At 43.4% G+C, this 22,121-nt stretch overlaps 1 protein-coding gene across 3 annotated transcripts in view; it reads left to right on the top strand.

Annotated features, from left to right (window-relative positions):
* Nucleotides 1–318: 318 nt before the first annotated feature.
* Nucleotides 319–22,121, top strand: part of LIN9 (lin-9 DREAM MuvB core complex component) — a 35,478-nt gene continuing 13,675 nt past the window's right edge. Inside the window, exons 1-7 of one of the 3 annotated variants that reach the window (XM_048507381.1) lie at nt 319–397; nt 6,679–6,711; nt 7,328–7,422; nt 13,265–13,369; nt 16,940–17,073; nt 18,331–18,456; nt 21,733–21,890. In XM_048507381.1, coding sequence (XP_048363338.1) covers nt 319–397; nt 6,679–6,711; nt 7,328–7,422; nt 13,265–13,369; nt 16,940–17,073; nt 18,331–18,456; nt 21,733–21,890 — 730 coding nt within the window. Of the gene's footprint in view, nt 398–454; nt 1,015–6,678; nt 6,712–7,327; nt 7,423–13,264; nt 13,370–16,939; nt 17,074–18,330; nt 18,457–21,732; nt 21,891–22,121 lie in introns of those variants that run through there. The other 2 variants (XM_048507454.1, XM_048507532.1) reach the window with 2 other exon arrangements.

Raw genomic sequence — 22,121 nt, 5'->3', positions numbered from 1 at the left:
CACACACCGTTCGTGGCACATTAAAACATTTTTCCCCCAAAGTCCTAGCAATTGTAGAAGTAAAGATTTCAGCTCAAGGGCGAGACGGACAAGCGAAATCTGCAGAGGCACCAAAGTCGTGAAGTTTTGCAGGGTCCCACACTGGCCCTTGACGTTGCACCCACTCCACCGGAGACCTTATAATCCCACCAGCGGGTAGCAAAGCCGCGCGCGCGAGCCCCCGCCCCCGCCTTGACGCAGCCCCGGCAGTCTCCGCCGCTCCACACGCCGCCGTCCGCCAGCGAGGCCAGCCGGAGGACCGAGTTGCCTTTGCCCACAATGCACCGCGGCAGGCAGCCTTTGAAAAAGCGGCGCGGCTCCTTCAAGATGGCGGAGTTGGATCAGCTGCCTGACGAGAGTGAGTAGCGCCCTGTGCCCCTCGGCTGTGCCCCGCCGCCGGTCCTACGTGTAGCGCCGTTCCTCGACGAGCGGTTCCGGGGACGGGACCTTCCAGCTGCTCCCGTTTCTGCGTTTGCTGCTTGCGATGTCTCCGTCGCCTGCTGCTGCTATCGCTGTTGTTATGGGCGCCGGATCAGTGCGGGGCCGGAGCAACAGTCTCCTTCCTCAGTCCCGTCCCGGCCTAGCTCCGCTGTCTGGTGCGTCGCCCCACAGCTGGTCCCTCGAGCTCCCTTCTTAGGGAGACCTGTAGAGCAGGGCCGGAAGCCGCTGTTATATAAGCTCCGCTTTTCTCCGTCGGGGGTGAGCCGCGCCCTGCACCCCCCGACCCGACCCGCCGCAGGCAGGACAGTGTCACTGATGGGCAGGAAGCGTGGCACGCCTTGTCAAGCCCGGCAGAACCGCTTTGTGTGTAGTTCAGGGCACTGGGTGGCACTGACATTGCACCTTCGCAGAGCAGAGAGATTGCAGGCAGGGCAACGTAAGGTCTGTCCTGGCTCGGGCACCGGCTCCTGGAGGTTGGCGTGACATTTGCCGTCAGTGGATCGGGGGATTGTCCAGGTCTTTTTGCCTTCTACGGTAATAACAAAAAACAAACCAAAAAAATTGCTGTGCAAGAAAGTTTCCTTGTAATTCCTTGTATGGGTCAATCTCTGGTCCATATAATTGTGTAATGGCTGAGAATGGTGGACTCTATCCTAGAGAATCGTGTGATTCCGCACTCCTTCATGTGAAGTCTGCTGGGTGACCTTGGGCTACTCCCAGTTCTTGCAGAACTCACAATATGTCTGTTATGGGGAGGGGAAGGGATTGTGTTTATGTTTGTAAGCCAGTTTAATGCTCTTTAAGGTAGAGGAAAGTGGTGTATAAAATTCTCTTCTCATGTATATGTAACATATTAAATGTTAATATATTTGAGTACAGAATCAAAGGACAGAACGTTGTTTTGGGGGTATTCACTATGAAAGAACATGGTTCCTGTTATGAGGCTTGGTGTGGAAAAACAGTAGTGTGTTATACTTAATTGGCCTTGTCTGTATGATCCACCTGGGTTGTCTAGGCACTGTCTTGGAAGGATAGCAAAAACTTGGATGTATTTTGTTTGGGAGAAGCATTTTGGCAGAACACAGGTGTCGATGTGGTATATTTCACTTTTGAGCAAAGACTGTGTGGAAAGGATGTCTCATATTGTGCATCCAAAAGAAACTACATTATAGGTAAGAACATATTGCAACTCGCTCTACGCGGGCCTTCCCTTGCGTCTGATTCGGAAATTAAAAATGGTCCAGAATGCAGCGGCGCGTATGCTCACAGGGGGTGCCAGGGGAGAACATATTACCCCTGTGCTCCGCCGCTTGCACTGGTTACCAATTGAATTCCGAATCATTTTCAAGGTGTTGGTGTTAACCTTTAAGGGCCTTGCTATGCTGACCTGGGACCCTCTCCGTGCATCTAAGTGGACCGCTCTTACCCCCATATGTCAGCCGAATAGGCCTCTGCGTTCAGCAGAGGCCAACTCTATCAAGTGATTCCCAGCCCCTCGATGATACGGACTGTAGCCTCCACCTCGGAGCTTTCAAGGAGCCTTTACAGCTCTGGCCCCTGCCTGGTAAGGCAGCTCTTCCATCAGCTGTATCCGGACCCTCTGCAGGGATCTTGCTGAGTTCATGGGGCCTGTAAGACTGAGTCTGTTCCACCGGACCTTTGGGGAAGACTCCCAGCTGTTGATAGGGGCCCCTTTCCCTCCTTCTTCCTTCCTCCTCTCTTTTTTTTTTTTCTCCATTCACGATATCATCCGCTTGGAGATCACCGCCACCCCTTTTGTTTGGGGTTATGGGAATTAGTAGAGGCCGCCATCCTGAGTTAATTAATGCTGCATTTTAAATGGGGAAGGGTTTATTTTTATTCTTATTAGAGCTGTTTTAACTTATATTTATCGTATTTAAAATGTTATTGTGCTCTATCCATGTTGTACACCGCCCTGAGCCCTTTGGGGGAGGGCGGTTTATAAACCCAAATAATAAATAAATAAATAAATAATATCTTCCATGAAGAATTAGAATCTGCCATATAAACGTGGCTCTAATACTGGCTAGAGATCTTTTATTTATGTAAAAAAGAGAGTATTAAGAGAAAATATCAACTGAACAGTGGTGCATATTGATATAAACTCTTTTTGAGGAATGAACACTGGGGCAGCTAACACACAATGGCTCATCTAGATTTCCAGCTAGATTGCCACAGGCATATTTGGGGGGGGGGTGATTTTAGTTGATTCCTCCCTCCTAATTGGCAGCCTAAAACACACCCTGAAATGGTGTTCCTACGGGACAAGTGCCCCCCAGAATAGCTTGACAAGAATTGGAAGTATCCTGTAGAGCAGCTGTAAAAATCTTCCTCCTCCCCTTTGGACCCTCAGAAATCTACACAGCCTTCAAGCCCATGCCTTGTATTAAACACGGGGAAGCGTCATGTAAGCTTGCAAAGCATAGGCACCTTATATGACAATGTTAATGAACACATGGATTTAACTGACAAATACTAGTTTTCTGTGTACTTGAATAGGAGTTATGAGCTTGATGGCCAATGTCATGCACCAGAATGCAAAGTGACATGCTAATTGCATATTTAGATGTACAACCATCTTGATGTTACACAAAACAGAGGTATATGAAAGAGAATAAAAGAGCACTTGGAGGAAAATTATGAATTGCTTGTGAAGGATTTGTATGTTAATTATAAGTGTTTAAACTACCAAAATAATTAAGAAAATTCTAAAATATATTTTTAAACTTTTAAATTTATAATCAGTATGTAGAAAAGCATCTCATCAGGTGTAAAAATTCACTGCAGCATGATAAAAGTTTCAGCTTACAATATGTATAGCAGACACATAGCAGTATACTTTGGCCATGGAAATAACTACTTGTATGGTAACTACTTAAATAGACTCTTACCATCATTAGCAAAACATGTTCAAAATGTATTGCAAAATGAAACCACACATTTTAGGATCATAGTGAAATAGCTAACAGGGATAACCCTGTGTTCAGACAGAATTGTTCAAAGATGTTTTTTTGCCTTTTAGAGAGACTTATGACAGATTACCATGTACAAAACTTGTACACTGAACAGAGAGATAATATATGACATAGATATATTTGCATGAATGCGTGCAAGATTTTTGCTTATGCTTTTATGTTCAATATAGAATCATAAAACTGGCATTGTCTGAAAGCCAACATGGCTGCATATCTAAATATTAATTTATATGAGTCCCACTGTGTTGTAGGCATTAGTATGACCTGAATTCAAATCCTCACTTTCATGAAACACACTAACAGCATTACTCTATACCAGTTGAAGCCCACAATGGTCCAAGAACAGAGTAACTCTGCATAGGATTGCACTGAGAATGACTTTAGACTAGTTGAACTTTGTCTTTAATGTCTCATGGTATTACTGTGAGAATAAAATGGAGGAGGGGAGTACCCGAGGAAGGGGAAGATCAAGATGTGTGTCTTAGCATCAGCTTCATATGTTAAAGTCTATTGCCCAGTAAATATTTTAAATTAAATTTCAAAATTCATTCAAGGCAACCACAGCTTAGATTCCTGGCTAACCTAACCTCAAGGCAAGTTTCCTCCTGATCTAAAAGAGAAGGAAGAGTCACCCATTTGGGGGGGGGGGGGACTTATTTAGAAGACTAACTTCTTCCATTATTTTTTTCTTTGTTGGAATAATTGTTCGCCATTGGTGAGCATTCTGTCATGTCAACTCCTGCCAGCAGGGCTGAAGGGGTTCAGTCCAGACACAGCCTTTTCTCCTTATCTGCTGCTTGTGAAAATGATTTTTTTCCTCTGAGTATTTATGGGGAGCACCTTAATTTCCATAAAGTTACCACTGAGGCATCTTTTTTTTCCTGGCTAGGGAAAGGGTAGAGAGGGGGGGAAGAGGCATCCTATTATTGAAGTCCTCCTCCACCTCAGTTTGGGTAAATATTTGTCTAGTATGTTTGTTTTCTTATTCCAAACATCTTTACATAGAAATACTTGCCTTTTACATCACTAGAACATATCTAAGAAAGTAGCCTAGGATAATTATACATTAGTCAGATCTTGTAGGTGTTAATTCTGTAGGTCAAGAACTATTATTGCATCAGCACTTACAGGTGTGACAACTAGTTATTGTCTTTTTCTAGACTAGTGCTGTTGAACCCACAAGTCTGGACTTGCAGGTGGGTTGCAGAGTGCAACCTGCCTTATAATTATGAGCCCCTACAGAGCCTTTTTTTTGGTACTGTTACTCTCTTTCACTGAAATTTGGTTTGGGCTACAGTTGGGCTCTATGCAATTTGAGCAGCACATCTGTATGCTGTTGTTCTGTGCAACATAGTGTTACTCTGTTGACATGCTTAAGATGACCTGTCAAAAGGCCATGATCGAATAGTCCCTAAAGCCAAGAATGCCACTATGTAGGTAGGCTTATTGATTTATTACAGTACTGTATACTGTAATAGTAGAAAAGAGTCCAGTAGCACTGTAAAGACTAACAAAGTTTGGGCAGGGTGTGACCTTTTGTGAGTCACAGTTCCTTTTTGGTGTACAGGGATGAGGTCTTCTTGCCCCAGACATCAGGAGGAAAGTTAGCAGTATGGCAAAGTTTTTCCTACTGACAATCTTCCATCAAAACAGGAACACAAGAAATCATCTGAGGTAAAGGCAGTGCCTGGAATAACTGAGACTCCATCTTGCTTGTTGCTAGAACATTTTTTCTAATTTGGCTTCTGCCGAAGAATTGGACAGCCACTAATTTAGTATTTAATAAAGTACGTAATTAAGTATTTTCATACTTAATAAAGCACCACATCCATTGATAATGTCAGAATATAGAAATATCAGATTCATCTCCTCCTTTGGTCACTGTAATTTCTTACATTGTGTGTCCATTCTGAAAAAATCAGTAGTGATGTAATACTTTTTAAAGCATCTTCTTAAAGTATCTTCTTTTAGCAACTCAGTAAGCTATGGCAGAATAGAAAACTGGAAAATTAGAGATGGGGCAGGGGGGAAGTTACAGCATCGTTTTGCCGGTATTTGCTTGACCGTTGCAAATCTTCTGTTGTAAGTTAGAGCAGTCTTATGTCTTGTCTCCACTATTTTTTTCTTCGCAGTTTTTCACATTTTATTTGTTTACTTATTTATTTACAAAAGCCCTATCCTGCCTTTCTACCCTTACATGGACCATGAAGGTGGCTTAATAATGTGATGTTTGGTACTCCACTTGAATTGGTGCTACTTGTGTTGTATCAGAACAGGCTGACAGGGAAGATGGATGAGGACATAATCTAAATACTTGCTTTAGGGTTGGAGAAGTGGATGAAAAGTGGTTTAATCTTTCATTCTCTGCTATGCATAAACTCACATTGCTGTATTTGAAAGGGGGAAACCTCTCTAAATCAACATTGCTTTAAAAAATTGAAGATCATGCCTGGTTTTGGAAATGTGCTGGCACAGCTGTGTTAGTGACTTCACAGTTGCTATAATTTTGTTGAAATAACTATTTAGTCATTTGTAAACAGAAAGTTTGCAAGGATATCATCCTGCTTTTGCTTCTTACTGAAAGCTTCTAAGCTTCCGATGAGGCCTGAAGGATATCACATTGGCATTTACTGCACTAATGCTATTTAATTTCAAATCTAGACTAGCTGCGTTGTTCTGTGCATACTTACTCAAAAAGAAATTCTACTGAATTCAAGTTTGCTTCCAAGTAAATAATGTCTGACAAGATGGACTATACCACACAAAAGCATATGCCATAATTTATTAGTATTTAGGGTGCCATAGAACTGTAAATTGTTCTTGCTGTTATAACTTAATAGTGGTACTTTCCTGGTATATGGACACTATAAATATAACCCATTGTGACCTTGGTTTAACTCTTGTGATATCCTGGTATATGGACACTATAAATGTAACCCATTTTGACCTTGGTTTAACTCTTGTGGTATCCCCTCTTGTGGTATCCCCTGAGCCACTAATACTTTTTTCCTAAGAAAATAGTGAATTAGAGATTTTTGGAATGGAACTTCTTGGTTGGGAACTGTACTTAAACAATTTTATTCTCACTGGTTCCTTACTAATGCAGAAAAAAAGTTGGCTATATGAGATATTAATATTGCCATCTATGACTCTACTGTGAGACATATTGTAATGTATATTGATTTTATGTTATCAATTGCAGGTTCATCTGCAAAAGCCCTGGTCAGTTTGAAAGGTAAGACATGTTTACTTCTTAGGTTGTAGCAATCATGAAAGTGCAGTCACAAATGTGAATGCAATTTAAGGACAGCTTACTCCGTAAGTGGGAAGGCAAGGTCAGCTGAATTTCACTTACTGTGGATGAATTAGGCACCAACAGATTCAGGAGAAGTTAGAGAAGAAAGAGCCTGTGTCACAAAATATCTTATGATCGCCATAACACTTGTGTATGATGCACAATAAATTTTACAACTTGCATACAATGAAACAGATATTCCTGTGTTCCTTAGGCATGGTGATTTCATACAGTTTCCAAACACAGAATTAGAAATATGAAGGCTCAGTAAAGAAATGTTTAGGGCAAAAGAAAGAGCAGACCTTGCCCTCCCCTCCATCCAATGCTCATCTCCCAGGTCCTTGTTTTTATTGTTCTGGTATCAGCTGGAAATTCTGTTAGGAGGAAAGTACTTCAGGGAAAGCAGGAATGCTATAGATATGTGACTGGTACAGGGAAGGTTTACAATATTAATACTGCAAAATCTTAATTTTCTTTAATATATTTTAGAATGGTTATTCTGCTTATTTTACATATGAGGAGATAACTGCATTTATATGTGACTTGTTCATAACAGAGGGAAGCTTATCTAACACATGGAATGAAAAATTCACTTCTGTGCAGAAAACACCTATTTGGAAAGGCAAGAATGCAGGCGCTGCAGTAGAAATGGTAAGGGATAACACTGACTTGAGTTAGTGGCTCCCTAAGTTTATTGAAAATCCATATTTGCTTTTGTTTTATCTGGCCTTTTTGCTCATTTGGGGATTTTGAGCATATTTTGCCATTGTGTTTTCAAAACTATTTCTAATGTCATCAAAGCTAAGTCTGCAGTTCTGTGTGCTCTTTCTTTGGTGTAAATCCCCCTGAACTCACTAAAAAACTTGGTAACCATCCACAGCATTAGAATACAAGGATATTGTGTGTTCTTGGATATAATATCTGTGCATTTCCCCCCGCTACAGTGTGGAATTGTAAAAAAACTTTATTCCTCACTTATTTCAATAAATGCTCAGATAAAGCAATTGACTGAAACAGCAAAAGTCAATGGGAATCATGCAGTACAAACATCTGCAGTTACTCTGCTTTAAGTCCATTGAACTGGAGTAATTCTGCTTCAGAATGCCCTGTTATTTATTATTTATTTATTTATTAGACTTATTAATTGCCCCTCCCAGATCTGGCTCAGGGCGATGTACAAGCAAAATTACTTTTCATAAAAACTGTTTCAACATAAAATACCCATAATTTAAAAATCAAAGACAGTGCTCAAAGTAATTAAATAAAACCACAAAATCCATGAAATCAGCAATTGACAAAACCAAACTTCACTGCAGTCTGCAAACCAAGTGGAAAAAAATGAGACTTGTGGCTAAGATGACATGGCCCCAGGGGAGGCTGACGGTCACAGTACCAGCCTCAATGGAATGCCTGGAACAGGGGTCGGGAACCTTTTCCCCTCAAAGAGCCATTTGGCTCACCACCAAATTTGGCTCACCACCAAAGAGCCATTTGGCACACCCCCACTCACCCCCCCACCCACTCGCTCGCCCCCCGTCCGCTCCCCCGCCGACTTGCTCGCTCGCTCGCCCTCCCTCCCCCCGCTCACCCCCCCCCGCCTGCAGGGCAGGTGAGGCTGGGGCCGGCGGCCCCGCAACCAGCGAAGTCGGGGGGCGAAGAGGGGCCCGGCGGCTTGGCCTGCCCGGCCGCCGGGAGAGCGCCCGCCCCGCAAGCAGCGGGGCGGGCAGGAGGCAAAGCCCGCGGCGCGGCCTCACCGGCCGCAGGCTAGAGATGTGCCTGCCCTGCTTCCTGCAGGGCGGGCGAAGAGGGGCCCGGCGGCTCGGCCTGCCCGGCCACCGGGAGAGCGCCCGCCCCGCAAGCAGCGGGGCGGGCAGGAGGCAAAGCCCGCGGCGCGGCCTAGCCGGCCGCGGGCGAGAGATGCGCCCGCCCTGCTGCCTGCAGGGCGGGCGAAGGTGGGGCCAGCGGCTCCGCTCATGGAGCCGCAGAACAGCGGCGGAAGAACCGCATGCGGCTCGCGAGCCGCGGGTTCCCGACCCCTGGCCTGGAAGAACAGCTCCATTTTGCAAGCTCTGTGGAACTGATCTCCTCTGGGAGGCTGTTCCCCCAGGAAGGGGCTAAAGCTGAGAAGGCCCTGGCCCACATTGAGGCCAGACGGACCTCCCGTGGGCCAGGGGTAATTAGGAGTCCCTTGGTTCCTGACCTTATTTATTCATTCATTCATTCATTCATTCATTCATTCATTCATTCATTCATTCAATTTGATACACCGCCCATCCCCTAAGGGCTCTGTCCTTAATGTCCGCTGGGGGTTATAATGTCCACTGGGGGTTATAATGTCCACTGGGGGTTATAATGGAAGAGGCGGTCACACAAATATCCTGGGCCTAGACCGTGAAGGGCTTTAAAAGTCAGCGTTAAAACCTTGAATCTGATCCAGCTCTCAACTGGCAACCAGTGCAGCTCACACAACACCGGTGATGTATGTGTCACCATGGCGACCCCGAGAGGAACCAGGAAGCTGCATTCTGGACCAGCTGGAGTTTCCAGACATTGCAGTAGTCCAATATTGAGGTGACCTTTGCGTGGATCACTGTAGCCAGATCACAGAACGATAAGTAGGGGGTGAGCTGCCTCACCTGGCAAAGATGAAAAAATGCCAGTTGGGCTGCCTTGGTGATATAAATATAAAACTTATGTTAGCATATGTGGTGGCTATTGTTTCAACTTGTATCACACTATCTTTTCTTTCATGTTGTAATTTATACTTAAATTATTTGGCCAACATCCAGAAAGCTTCTTTACTCATAATCAGGGCATGGTCATAGCCAGGGGGCTTCCATAAGCAATTTTAGCAGGTGTTAGCCACTTTCACTACTATAGATAGGAGAAAAGAGAGACATAACTCTCCCTTCTTTGCTGCATTGAATTATTTTCTACTACACAGTGGCATAGTGGTTAAGAGCAGGTGCATTCTAATGTGGAGAACCACTCTGCCACTTGAGTTGTGGAGGCTTATCTGGGGAATTCAGAGTAGCTTGTACACTCCAACACATGCCAGCTGGGTGACCTTGGGCTCGTCACAGCTCTCTCAGCCCTACCTACCTCACAGGACATTTGTTGTGGGCAGGAAGAGAAAGGAGTCTCCTTACAGGAGAGAAAGGGGGATATAAATCCAACTCTTCTTCTTAACTAGGATCTTTCAGTCAGTCCATCAGTTGTTTCCATGGGGACTTTCTCTGGTGGTTGCACTATTATTTCCTCTCCTGTACTGGCAGTTTCATCTAATAGTTCTACTATTATCTCTCTCTTGTTGTTTCTGAAGTATGTACTGTTCTTCCTTCTAGTGTTATAGTTGCTTTCTTTTCACAATTTTTCTGGATTTCTTCCAGTTCTATCTCTATACACGCTTTATTTCATATGATGAATCGCCTTTGATCTGCCAGTCTTTGCTCCGTAATATTCGAATATGGGTAGTGTTGTTTCCACAGTTTGTACATCCGCTTCAAGTATCCTCTTTTTTTCAGAGTTGAAAACAAGCCACGATGGCATGATTTTTTTGCGCACTATATTTCTTTCTTTTTGATGATTGGTCCACTTGTAGCCCACTTGTTGACACATGCCCAGGGACTCCAGCATGCAACACGGCCCTTGTTAATCCACACGACGACCAATGCAGTACGGAATTATTTTTCATTTGTATCACCATATTGTATGGGTTGGTGGACACTCTTAGTCTGGTTTCTCGGTTGAGAGCTGTCTGGCTTGGGAGCCCCTTCTGGTAGTATACCTCCAGCATAGCTCTCAACGTAATCGAAGCACGCAAGCCCCTTCCCTACAACAAAGGGGTGTCCATGAGGGGGTTTATTATGTTATTATTCTTAGCATTAATGTGCCACTTTTAAGTACTTCCAATTCATACTATTAAGCAACTACACTACAACAATTTATTGACTCTTCCAGGGCAAAACACCAGAAAAAAGCAAGCATAGAGAAAAATTCTTCTAGGGAAAGTGGAACCCAGGGCAAAATCTGAGTCCCGCCTCCCATGGGCAGCTGTCCTCCCCCACCAGGTCATCTCAAAGTCACCATCACATTATAGAACAGGGGTAGGGAACCTGCGGCTCTCCAGATGTTCAGGAACTACAATTCCCATCAGCCTCTGTCAGCATGGCCAATTGGCCATGCTGGTAGGGGCTGATGGGAATTGTAGTTCCTGAACATCTGGAGAGCCGCAGGTTCCCTACCCTTGTTATAGAACATGCCCCAACTCACAAATCTGGGTTAAAGCCGGATCCAGATGATATTAAACAGATCCTCATAATTCATATGATTTTTGCATTGGAATGAAATGAAACCACCATGAAACTATAGAACATGTCTTAGTCTACAGCAGGGGTAGGGAACCTGCGGCTCTCCAGATGTTCAGGAACTACAATTCCCATCAGCCTCTGTCAGCATGGCCAATTGGCTATGCTGGTAGGGGCTGATGGGAATTGTAGTTCCTGAACATCTGGAGAGCCGCAGGTTCCCTACCCCTGGTCTACAGGCAGCACCAAAACAATTGCACATCCCACGCTCTGTGGTGCCACAGTGGTGCAAAAATCTGCTTGAAAAACACTGATCCTCATGATTTTTGCCCTAAGTCATCCCAAAATCACCAGCACATGACAACTCCAGCCATTAGCCACATGTTTGAGCCCAACAATCACACATCTCATGCTTCATGATGCCGCAGAGGCGCAAATACCCTGTTTCCCTGAAAATAAGCCCTACCCCAAAAATAAGCCCTAGCATGATTTTTGGAGGATGCTTGAAATATAACCCCTACTCCAAAAATAAGCCCTTGTTACAGATTCCCCGGCACAGCTGATCTGATCACGTGGGGGGGAACGGGGCCCAAAATCATGGAAAAAAATAAGACATCCCTGAAAATAAGCCTAATGAATCTTTTGTACCAAAAATTAATATAAGACCCTGTCTTATTTGGGGGGAAACACAGTACTTGGTTGAAAAACATGGATTCCCATGGATCCTTATGATTTTTGCACCAAGACCCCCCCCCCTCCCAAATCAGCATCAAATCATAGCCCAAGCCCCTGGCCATATGTCTGAACACAACAATCACACATCCCAGGGGTGAGGGTGGCAAGGGGTGGTGGGGGAGGGAAGGCCTCTACCAGGCCCCCGTAGGCCCAGGCTGTGCCCCTCTTACCTTAGGCAGCGTGACAGCAGTCTGGGGCAGCCTGACAGGGCCGGGCCTGACCAAGGGGCGCTAGACGGCAGCACTGCCAGGCTGCTCCTTCAGGAGCAGTCTGGTGGGGCAGGGCCGAGGGCAGGAGGAGGAGGGGCGAGGGGGGCAATTTTCTGCCTCCCACGTGACCCAACAGCTGCCTGCCTGGGATGTTTGTTCCCACCCCGCCCTGTTACAGCTGCGCCTCTGGCTGGAGGGCAAGGAACTCCAGGTGACAATCTGACAGTAGTTTTCATTTTCTCATATGTAGAAAGGTCAGCCGAGCAACAGGCACAGATAGACAGCCATACAAAGTAGGGGTGGCTTAAAGGTCCATCTTCAGCCTAGCTCAGTTTGCCAGTGGGCTTGCTAAATAGTTCCAGCCACTAATCAGGCAGTAACTAAGTAGTAAACAATTGGTTGTGTTGAAATATTATGACAGTACCAGAGGGATCTAGCTGAAGAATGCTGTAATAATGTGGTTCAACCCAGCTACAGGTAAGCATTTTTAGCTGAATTGGTGTCTCTGCATTTGGAGAACATGTGCTGTTCTTTCTCACTGACATTAACATGGACACAAACAAGTATTTAACATTGACAGATTCGCTAACAAAGGGAACTAAATATTTTAGAATACAGAGTGTCAGGTTGGCTTGTCTGGTTAAAGGAGGTTCTGACACAGAGCACCTTCAAAGTTTTGGAGAGGAGCCATAGCTCAAGGGTGAAACTCATTTTCTGCCTTATTTTCCAATGTTGATTTATTGTAATGTGTATCTGCTGCTTTTCTGGAGTTTAGTAGTTCAGTCTGTAGCAAGTTCATGTGAAATACGTCATACAGCAGAGCTGCAAACTATGTAGTACTGAGAGATCTGCTGTCAGAATTATCAGTGCTGGCTTAAATGGAGCAGTTCTCTGAATGAGGCCGCTCTTACGTAACCTTTTTTACAACTAATGCTAAAACACCAAAATGTAAAGATTAAGAATGGACTAAACCAATAGCTATCCCATTTCAGAATCATAAAAAATAACATGAGTACCAAAAGTTTTACACATGGGGAGCCAGCAACATTGCATGGAGATGCATTACTTTCAACTGAAAGTAAAATTACTTTTTAAAGTTACAAGGGGAACTAATGGGTTCTAGGCCTTAATTGTGTTACATGTATCAAAACAGATGCTAAGAAAGGAAGCACTCTCTGCTTGTTTATCAGGGATTTGATATATTGAAACAAGTAAATTATCTTGATTTTTATTTTATTCCAGTCATTCAGAAGTTCAAAACGAAGTCGTTCCTTTTGTGAAGAAGAAGAAAGACAAATAAATACAAGATCACCTAAAAGAAATCAGAGGGTTGCAATGGTTCCACAGGTATACTTATATAACACTTGTTTACATTCTCCCATAGCCAGGCTAAAACTTTAAACTAACCAGTAAATGAATCATAAACCACTCAGTTTTTCAGTTTCATTATTACAATTCAAATTAACAATAATTAGTAATATTCAGAAATATTTGAATCTGGACATTATTCCAAGATAGTTTGGCATGATGTTAAAATCAATAACCATAAAACTCTTAACCAGTAAACCATAAGAAACCAACAGACTGGTTCAGTGCTGACCTGTACAGAGTCAAATCCTCTAAGTATATTGAAATGAAGGATCTTGTTAGTCTTAACATAAGTCAATATATTACTTCGCATTGCTAAGACCAGTCAAGAAACTAGGCCGATTAATTCTGCGTTCGCAAGGAGTCTTTATTATGTATAGGTATGAAAATAGGGCAATGAAGAAAACTGATAGAAAGAGATTCCTTTGTAATGAGGTGTTACAGCAGAGTTTTACAGATACCGTGGATTTCCAAAAAGACAAATCAGTGGGTCCTAGATCAAATGAACCCTGAACTCTCCCTAGAAGCTAAAATGATTGAACTGAGGCTATTGTACTTTGGCAGAGGCATATGGGTAGGAAATGCCGCCTGGAGACAACTCCTTCTCTGTGCATGGATTGCACTGCTGTTACAGCAGAGTTTTACAGATACCGTGGATTTCCAAAAAGACAAATCAGTGGGTCCTAGATCAAATGAACCCTGAACTCTCCCTAGAACAGTGATGGTGAACCTATGGCACGGGTGCCAGAGGTGGCACTCAGAGCCCTCTCTGTGGGCACGCATAGAGTTCATCATGTGGTGGGGGGGGGAATTGCCCCCCTCCCCCCACATCTAGGCTGGCCTGGGCCGCTGGGCTCGATTATTAGCATTAAACCTAAGACCTAATTTTGGGGAAGCAGTGTAGGTAACCCTGTTAAGCGCTGTTAAACCCCACTGATTTTCATGCAAAGAACTAAACCGCGATCCTTTACCTAGGAGTAAGCTCAGTTGCTGGCAATGGGGCTTACTTCTGAGAAAACCCTCCTAGGGCCGTGATTCACCTGTTGCATGGTTGCGTCAAAGCAAAGCCAACAACTACCACCAAGCTTACTCCCAAGTAACACATGCCTCGTAGCCAACCGTTTTTTCTAAACTGAAACCTCAGTATTCGGTTCAAATTGCCGGGTTGACACTTTGCGATAAATAAGTGGGTTTTGGGTTGAAGTTTGGGCACTCGGTCTCAAAAAGGTTCGCCATCACTGCCCTAGAAGCTAAAATGATTGAACTGAGGCTATTGTACTTTGGCAGAGGCGTATGGGTAGGAAATGCCGCCTGGAGACAACTCCTTCTCTGTGCATGGATTGCACTGCTGTTACAGCAGAGTTTTACAGATACCGTGGATTTCCAAAAAGACAAATCAGTGGGTCCTAGATCAAATGAACCCTGAACTCTCCCTAGAAGCTAAAATGATTGAACTGAGGCTATTGTACTTTGGCAGAGACGTATGGGTAGGAAATGCCGCCTGGAGACAACTCCTTCTCTGTGCATGGATTGCACTGCTGTTACAGCAGAGTTTTACAGATACCGTGGATTTCCAAAAAGACAAATCAGTGGGTCCTAGATCAAATGAACCCTGAACTCTCCCTAGAAGCTAAAATGATTGAACTGAGGCTATTGTACTTTGGCAGAGGTGTATGGGTAGGAAATGCCGCCTGGAGACAACTCCTTCTCTGTGTGCCCCCCTGTGGGCGAGCCCCCCCCCCCCCCCGCACACGTCAGCCAGCTTTCACAAGCTTTGACTTGCCTGCACAGAGGCAGGGGACAGGGCTTAGAGGTGAGGGCAGGGGTAGGCCCCCACCCCCTGGTCTGCAAGGAGATCCTTTTTTTTTTTTTAGCAGACCCAGTCCTGTCTTGGACTATCTTTTCAAGTTACGGTGAGCATTTCAACAACATACCCATGAACCTTTGCTAAATATGCAAATACCATAACTTAAAAAGACAGTCTAAGGCAGGACTGGGCCTGCTAAAAGAAAGGCCTCCTTGCAGACCAGGGGGTGGGGCTCAGGGGTGGGGGCTTTGACTTATCTGCATGAAGGGGTGCGTGGGGTGGTGCCCCACCCTCTAGCCTGCACAGAGGTGGGGTGTGTGGCCTTGCCCCCCTTCGCCTCTGTGCTTTCAAAAGGTCCAGATTTGGAGGCTGTAGGGGGCAGGACTTGGTGGCTGCAGTGCATGCCATTGTGTCATGTGGGGGGGGGCACCTGATGTCCCCCAAGTTACCAAAAGGTGTATGCCCGGGACATGTCCCCAGGCAGATATGCCCAGGGCCGGAGCGAGGGGGAACTGCACCTGGGGCACGCATGCGCTCTGCACCCCTGCCCACCCCGGAATGCCCCTGCCATGCCCCCGCACTAGCACGTGCCCGGGGGTGTCGCCCCCTCGCCTTGTTGTATGCCACTGTATTTGGTCACATTATGAGAAGACAAGAATCACTGGAAAAGACAATAATGTTAGGGGGAAAAGAAGGCCCAACATGAGATGGGTTGACTCAACCAAGGAAGCTATGATCCTCAGTTTGCAAGACCTGAGCAAGGCTGTTAACAATAGGACATTTTGGAGGATGCTGATCGAAAATGTCCTTTTTGCCATCGATTTCATCTGCTTGTCATCTGTTTTGGCTTCCGGGGGGGGGGGGGGCGGTGTTTGATAAAGTATGTGAAAGTCGCCATCTGTTTTAAATTATTTATTAAGATTGTTTCTGTTTTATTGTAATAGTTTTATTGTTGTTGCTGCCCTGAGGCCTTCGGGGGTAGGGTGGAGTATAAATCGAAGTAATAAATAAACAAACAAACAAACAAATAAATAAATAAAGGGTTGCCATAAGTCAGATGCAACTTGATAGCAATTAAACAGAACACAAGGAGCCTGCCATGAAAAAGCAGAAATGAATGCACCAGTGGATCTGAAACAATTGAGCAGAACATGCTATGTTCTAATTATTGAGCACAAATTGTGTGTGTGTGTGGGGGGGGGGGGGCAGGATGTAACTCCAGATTTAGGAGATAAGCAATAATAAGAAACAAAGGAAGCATCCACACTCTAGCCTAAAAGGACATCTAAATGCACTTTGGATTTATGCTTTTAGTTTTTTATCCAGAGAGTACTTGCTTACATGTACAGATTTCCGTGGCCAGATAAGATAAATTTGTGTTATGCTGGTTATGTGCTTGATTGAGAGTACACTATAATAATAGTATTTCTTTTTTTAAAAAACGGCAAGAATCTCATCTGGAATTTACATGAGCAGGGTGTGTGTTCAATTTTTGTTGATTTTCCCACTTCCTACAGCAGCTGTAAAGATTCCCAAAATGTGCTTCTGGCAACAGGGGTCTCCCAGGAATAGCTGGGGGAGGGATCAGAGGGCTCTTTAAGGAGAAAAGAACCAGCAAAAATTCCCCTTTCCTTTTAATCTACAGAAATTGTAGGTGAGATTCAAACCACAGTTTATAAAGTAGCAAGATTTCACTTTGATTGTTCGTCCGTTAGTAATCTCTATTTTCTTTTATTGTCCAGAAGTTTACTGCAACAATGCCAACCCCAGACAAAAAAGCATCACAGAAGATTGGTTTACGACTGCGTAATTTACTCAAACTTCCAAAAGCTCACAAATGGTGTATATATGAATGGTTCTATTCCAATATAGATAAGTATGTATGATTATAAGGCCTTTCACATATTATTTTACAATTGGAATTAAACTATATGCATTTTCATGTAGTAACTATATGGATTTCCTTTATACACTGAAAGTTATTTTTTCTAAGAAAAATGGGGCAAAAATTGTTTTATCAATATCTAATGTTTTTTCAGCTGTTTATTTTGTAAGGTAGTTTATTCATCTACATAAATGGTTCACACTGTTACAGATTTTAATTGGGATAAAAAATAATTACTATTTCCGATCCTTGTCATCAAATATACTTTTACTGAACAGTTTATCTTCTTAGTCTGGTTCTACCTGGTTTTGGGCTTTCATGTTTTGATTATAAATTGTAGCATCATGAAATTATTTCTTACTTGCTTCTGATTCAGTGTGGATTAGAGTGGAGTACCTCTGCACAGGATGTTACTGTTAGAGTTATAACGGTTTAATTGTAGCTGGAGCTTATCTGTAACATCCATAGTCAGTAGGAATATATCTCTTTTAGTAAAGTCATGCACTGTTAATTTCTAAATTGACTATGTCAACTTCGAAGTATTTTTCAGTCATAAATGTTATATTTTCCCCTCTCGTTGTAATAAAAAGGGTAGTCGGTTTTGGACCATGAGTTCATAGGCCGCCCAATCTAAAGGGGGGTGGGTAGATCCACAGTGGCCGGGTATGGTGTTGCCACGCCATCTCCAAAGAGGCATTCTGTGGCATAGTTGCTGAGAAAATAAACAGAAAAACCCATCAGCTGGTAAAAAGCCTCATTGAAGGGCTTAGCTTATGCCAGCCTTTTTGGAACACCAAAAAAAAAATGATGTTCCCAGGCTGAGAGGGCATTGGAAATCAACTAAAGTTGGCACTGTCCCTGGAACCCCCACCCTCCCAAAAACCCCTCATCCACAGTGGCACAGGCTCTTGCAGCAGACGGATGTTAGTGTGTCCAGCAGCTTTGAGGTTCAGGCCCCACACAGTTGCGCAGCACCTCACCGCTGGCATAACAGCCCTTCTTCTAGTGTATTCACCCCTTATGCTGACAGAGTGGGCACCCAAATTGGTGCAATTCCATGCTGCGTCCAAGACTGCATTCACCTCTCTCCACATGGATTGCACTCTTAATAACTGGCTGTATTTTTTTTATTATCTCTCATCTAAGGGAAATTGTTATATGTATGTGGAAATGAAATTGTCTTATTTTGTAATGTATTTTCTGAAAGCACTTTATATAACAACCAAATGCCAATTTTTTTTTAAACAGGCCACTATTTGAAGGTGATAATGATTTCTGTGTTTGCCTGAAAGAATCGTTTCCCAATCTGAAAACCAGAAAATTAACAAGAGTAGAATGGGGAAAAATCAGACGATTAATGGGGAAACCACGAAGGTAAAAAAACAAAAAAAAACCTTCAAGATTAATTTGAATGAAGGAAGCAGTGGGATTTCATGAGTGGTTAATGGTAGCTTTTATTTGAAGTTTTCTTGTGAACAATTCATTTTTCAAAGCTTATGGTTAGTTTCTAGAACACTAGATGCAGCATATAATTATAACTAAGACTGAAATATTTCAACTTTTTTTCACCAACTAAATATATACAAGTTCTATATCCCTTCTGTGGTCAAAATGATTCTACTAGGATAGTTACACTGTGATTCTACTAGAATGATTCTGCTAGGATAGTTACACTGTGAAATGAGCTGCCAAGTTAGCACTGTGAGTTACAAAACCTTTAGTCTGCCCCGACTGAGATCTAAGAATAGTAGGATTAAAGAAGAGGAATAGTTTGGACTTATATCCTACCTTTCTCTCCTGAAAGGAGTTCTCAAAATGGCTTACAAACACCTTCCCTTCTTCTCCCCACAACAGACATTTTGTGAGGTAGGTGGGACTAACAGAGAACTGTGACTAGCCCAAGGTCACCTAGCAGGCTTCATGCGTAGGAGTGGGGAAACAAACCCAGTTTACCAAATCGACTTCACCAGATGCTGCTCATGTGGAAGAATGGGGAATCAAACCTGGTTTTCCAGATTTGAGTCCATCACTCTTAATCACTACACCACACTAAAAGGAGCATTTTAGTTCAGCTGTCCTGCCCAAAAAAGCAGGACCATCCACCCCTCAACAGATCACCCTACACAATCTGTGGCACACAAGACCCCTGGCAGCCTTCCTGCCACTCTGTAGTATCAGAAAGCTGCCTACAGTGATTGGGGTAGGTTTATTAATAACCTTGCTTGTCTAATCTGGTAAATAGCCTGGGCAAGTTACAACAATGTATACATTCCATGAATAAAATACTGTATATACTTGTGTATAAGTCAACTCGCATATAAGTCGAGACACCTAATTTTACCATAAAAAACTGGGAAAACTTATTGACTCGTGTATGTCGAGGGTGGGAAATGCAGCAGCTACTGGTAAATTTCAAAAATAAAGATACCAATAAAATTACATTGAGGCATCAGTAGGTTAAATGTTTTTGAATATTTATTTCAAAGAAAAACAGTAAACTAGCTCTGTAAGTGGAAAAGAGGGTCAACAAGAACAATATGGTATCAACAATAACTTCAAAAGTACAAAAACCTTAGCTTTTTTGTAAGGAAGGGTTTTAAACAATGGATCTTACAATAAAAACTGGAATGAACATGCCTGTTCACTGTGACTCAAAACTACCCTGCTTTTTAAAAGAATAGTTCGTTATTTTCAGTGTACATATTTTTAAAATTGCACATGGCAGGTGTCATTTTAGAAGGGACATTCCCGCAACCTGTCAGGGGAGGAATGTTTATGTTAGCAGTACCAACATTTCAGAGTATCTTTAGGAGACTCTCCTGATGATGCCAGCCAGGTTTGGTGAAGTTTAGTTCAGGAGGCCCAAAGTTATGGCTACCAATCTTGATCCTCCTTGATCTCAGATTGCAAATGCCTTAGCAGACCAGGTGCTCAGGAGCAGCAGCAGCAGCAGAAGGCCATTGCTTTCACATCCTGCATGTGAGCTCCCAAAGGCACCTGGTGGGCCACTGCGAGTAGCAGAATGCTGGACTAGATGGACTCTGGTCTGATCCAGCAGGCTAGTTCTTATGTTCTTATGTTCTTATGGACCCTCAAAAGGGTAGCCCCATCTACTATTAGCTTCCATTGGAAACAATGGGGGATGGGAGCACCCACTTTGGGGGTCCATAACTTTGGACTCCCTGAACCAAACATCACCAAACCTGGCTGGTATCAGCAAGAGATTATCCTGATGATACCACCCAGGTTTAGTGAAGTTTGATTCAAGGAGTCCAAAGTTATGGACCCTCAAAATGTAGCCCCATCTACTATTAGCTCCCATTGGAAACAATGGGGGATGGGGCAGCCCTTTTGGGGGTCCATAACTTTGGATCCCCTGAACCAAACTTGGCAGGTACCATCAGTAGTGTCACCTGATGATATCCTGAAATTCTGGTGCCGTTAGTCTAAAAACTGCGTCCCCTGGAGGCCGACAAAGTAAAAACCCTAAAATATTTTTTAAAATACAGCTGACTCGTGTATAAGTCGAGGGGGGCTTTTTCAGCACAAAAAATGTGCTGAAAAACTCGACTTACACACAAGTATATATGGTAATTACAACTATTGTAAAACCAAATTTTACCTTTATGGTAAAATGGCAGCTCTGCAGAGGAAATTTAAGTCCACCCAAGCATAGGTTGCTAAAACCAGACAAATAAAAACTCTATAGTGATATAACTGTGAATTTATGTGGGGCCCTATAGATAGTAAATAGTATTAAATGAAATCCTGAGGCCAGTCTCACATCTGGGAAGATACTAAGTAGAGCATTTTCTTATGTCCTTTAAAGCACGTGTGAACCACTGAGAGATTAATGAGCTATGCAGAACCCAAGCTATTCAGGGTAGATAAGCATTTATACTCTGCTACAGTAACTAACAGACATCTGTAGATATTGTGGATATTTCCATCCCCAATAAAGTTGTCCAGATGTGTTCTGCCATACTCTGCACTACTGGCATTGGGAGTACTGGAAGTAACCAGGCTGTAGTACCTGGATCCAGATTCATGAAGAGTTTTCTACCCTTTACATTTCATGAGACCATCAGTGGAAGTGAGGGTGGCTGATATTCTCCTCCCTGAGGAACATTTTGAATTAATATTTTTATCCTTATTTCTCAAAGTTATTCACAGCTTTTTGGCTGGAAAGTGGGAAATAAGTGCTGTGTCAGTGTTAAGACTTGGGGGGAAACAAGCACTTGTTTATAAACATTTTCAACTTTAGCAAACGGTTCAGGAGGAATCCTTGTCGACACTGGCTCTTTTGTTATGATTAGATTTTTAAAATATAAAATGGTATAAAAGTTTTCTGTCTTACCTTTGGTAAGGTGCCATCCTGCCCACCTGCAGTGCCACTGCCTCTGCCTGCTTTGCTCACACAGCTGTGATAGCAGCAACTCCTCCTCCTTCCCTGTCTGCTTGACTTGCTGCTCCTTCCTCCTCCAAAATAGTTGCCAAGATTCTGTAACGCATCACTGTGAGATCTTTGCCTTTTCCTAGAAGTTTCTGTAGACAAATGTCTTGGCCTCATTCTTTAGGTTTTTCTATTTGCACAGTGACCAGGTTCAGAATTAGTGCAAATGAAAAAAAAAATTGCTTGCTTATTTGCAGATGTTCTTCTGCGTTCTTTGAAGAGGAAAGATCTGCATTAAAACAGAAACGGCAGAAAATTAGACTTCTGCAGCAGCGGAAGGTGGCAGACATATCCCAGTTTAAAGATCTTCCTGAAGAAATCCCACTTCCCCTAGTTATAGGAACAAAAGTTACAGGTACCCTTTTCCTCTGTTAAATGGAATTAAATATTGTCAGTTGTGTGTTAAGTGTTGTCAAGTCACCTCTGACTCATGGCAACCCTATGAATTGCTGTTCTACAAAACATCCTATCATTACAGCCTTGCTCAGGTCTTGCAAATTGAGGTTTGTGACTTCCTTGATTGAGTCAATCCATCCCATGTTGGGTCTTTCTCTTTTCTTGCTGCCTTCAACCTTTTGTAGCATGA

Source organism: Sphaerodactylus townsendi, linkage group LG01, assembly GCF_021028975.2.
Source record: "Sphaerodactylus townsendi isolate TG3544 linkage group LG01, MPM_Stown_v2.3, whole genome shotgun sequence".
Lineage (NCBI taxonomy): Eukaryota > Metazoa > Chordata > Lepidosauria > Squamata > Sphaerodactylidae > Sphaerodactylus > Sphaerodactylus townsendi.
This window is presented reverse-complemented; position numbering and strand designations above follow the sequence as displayed.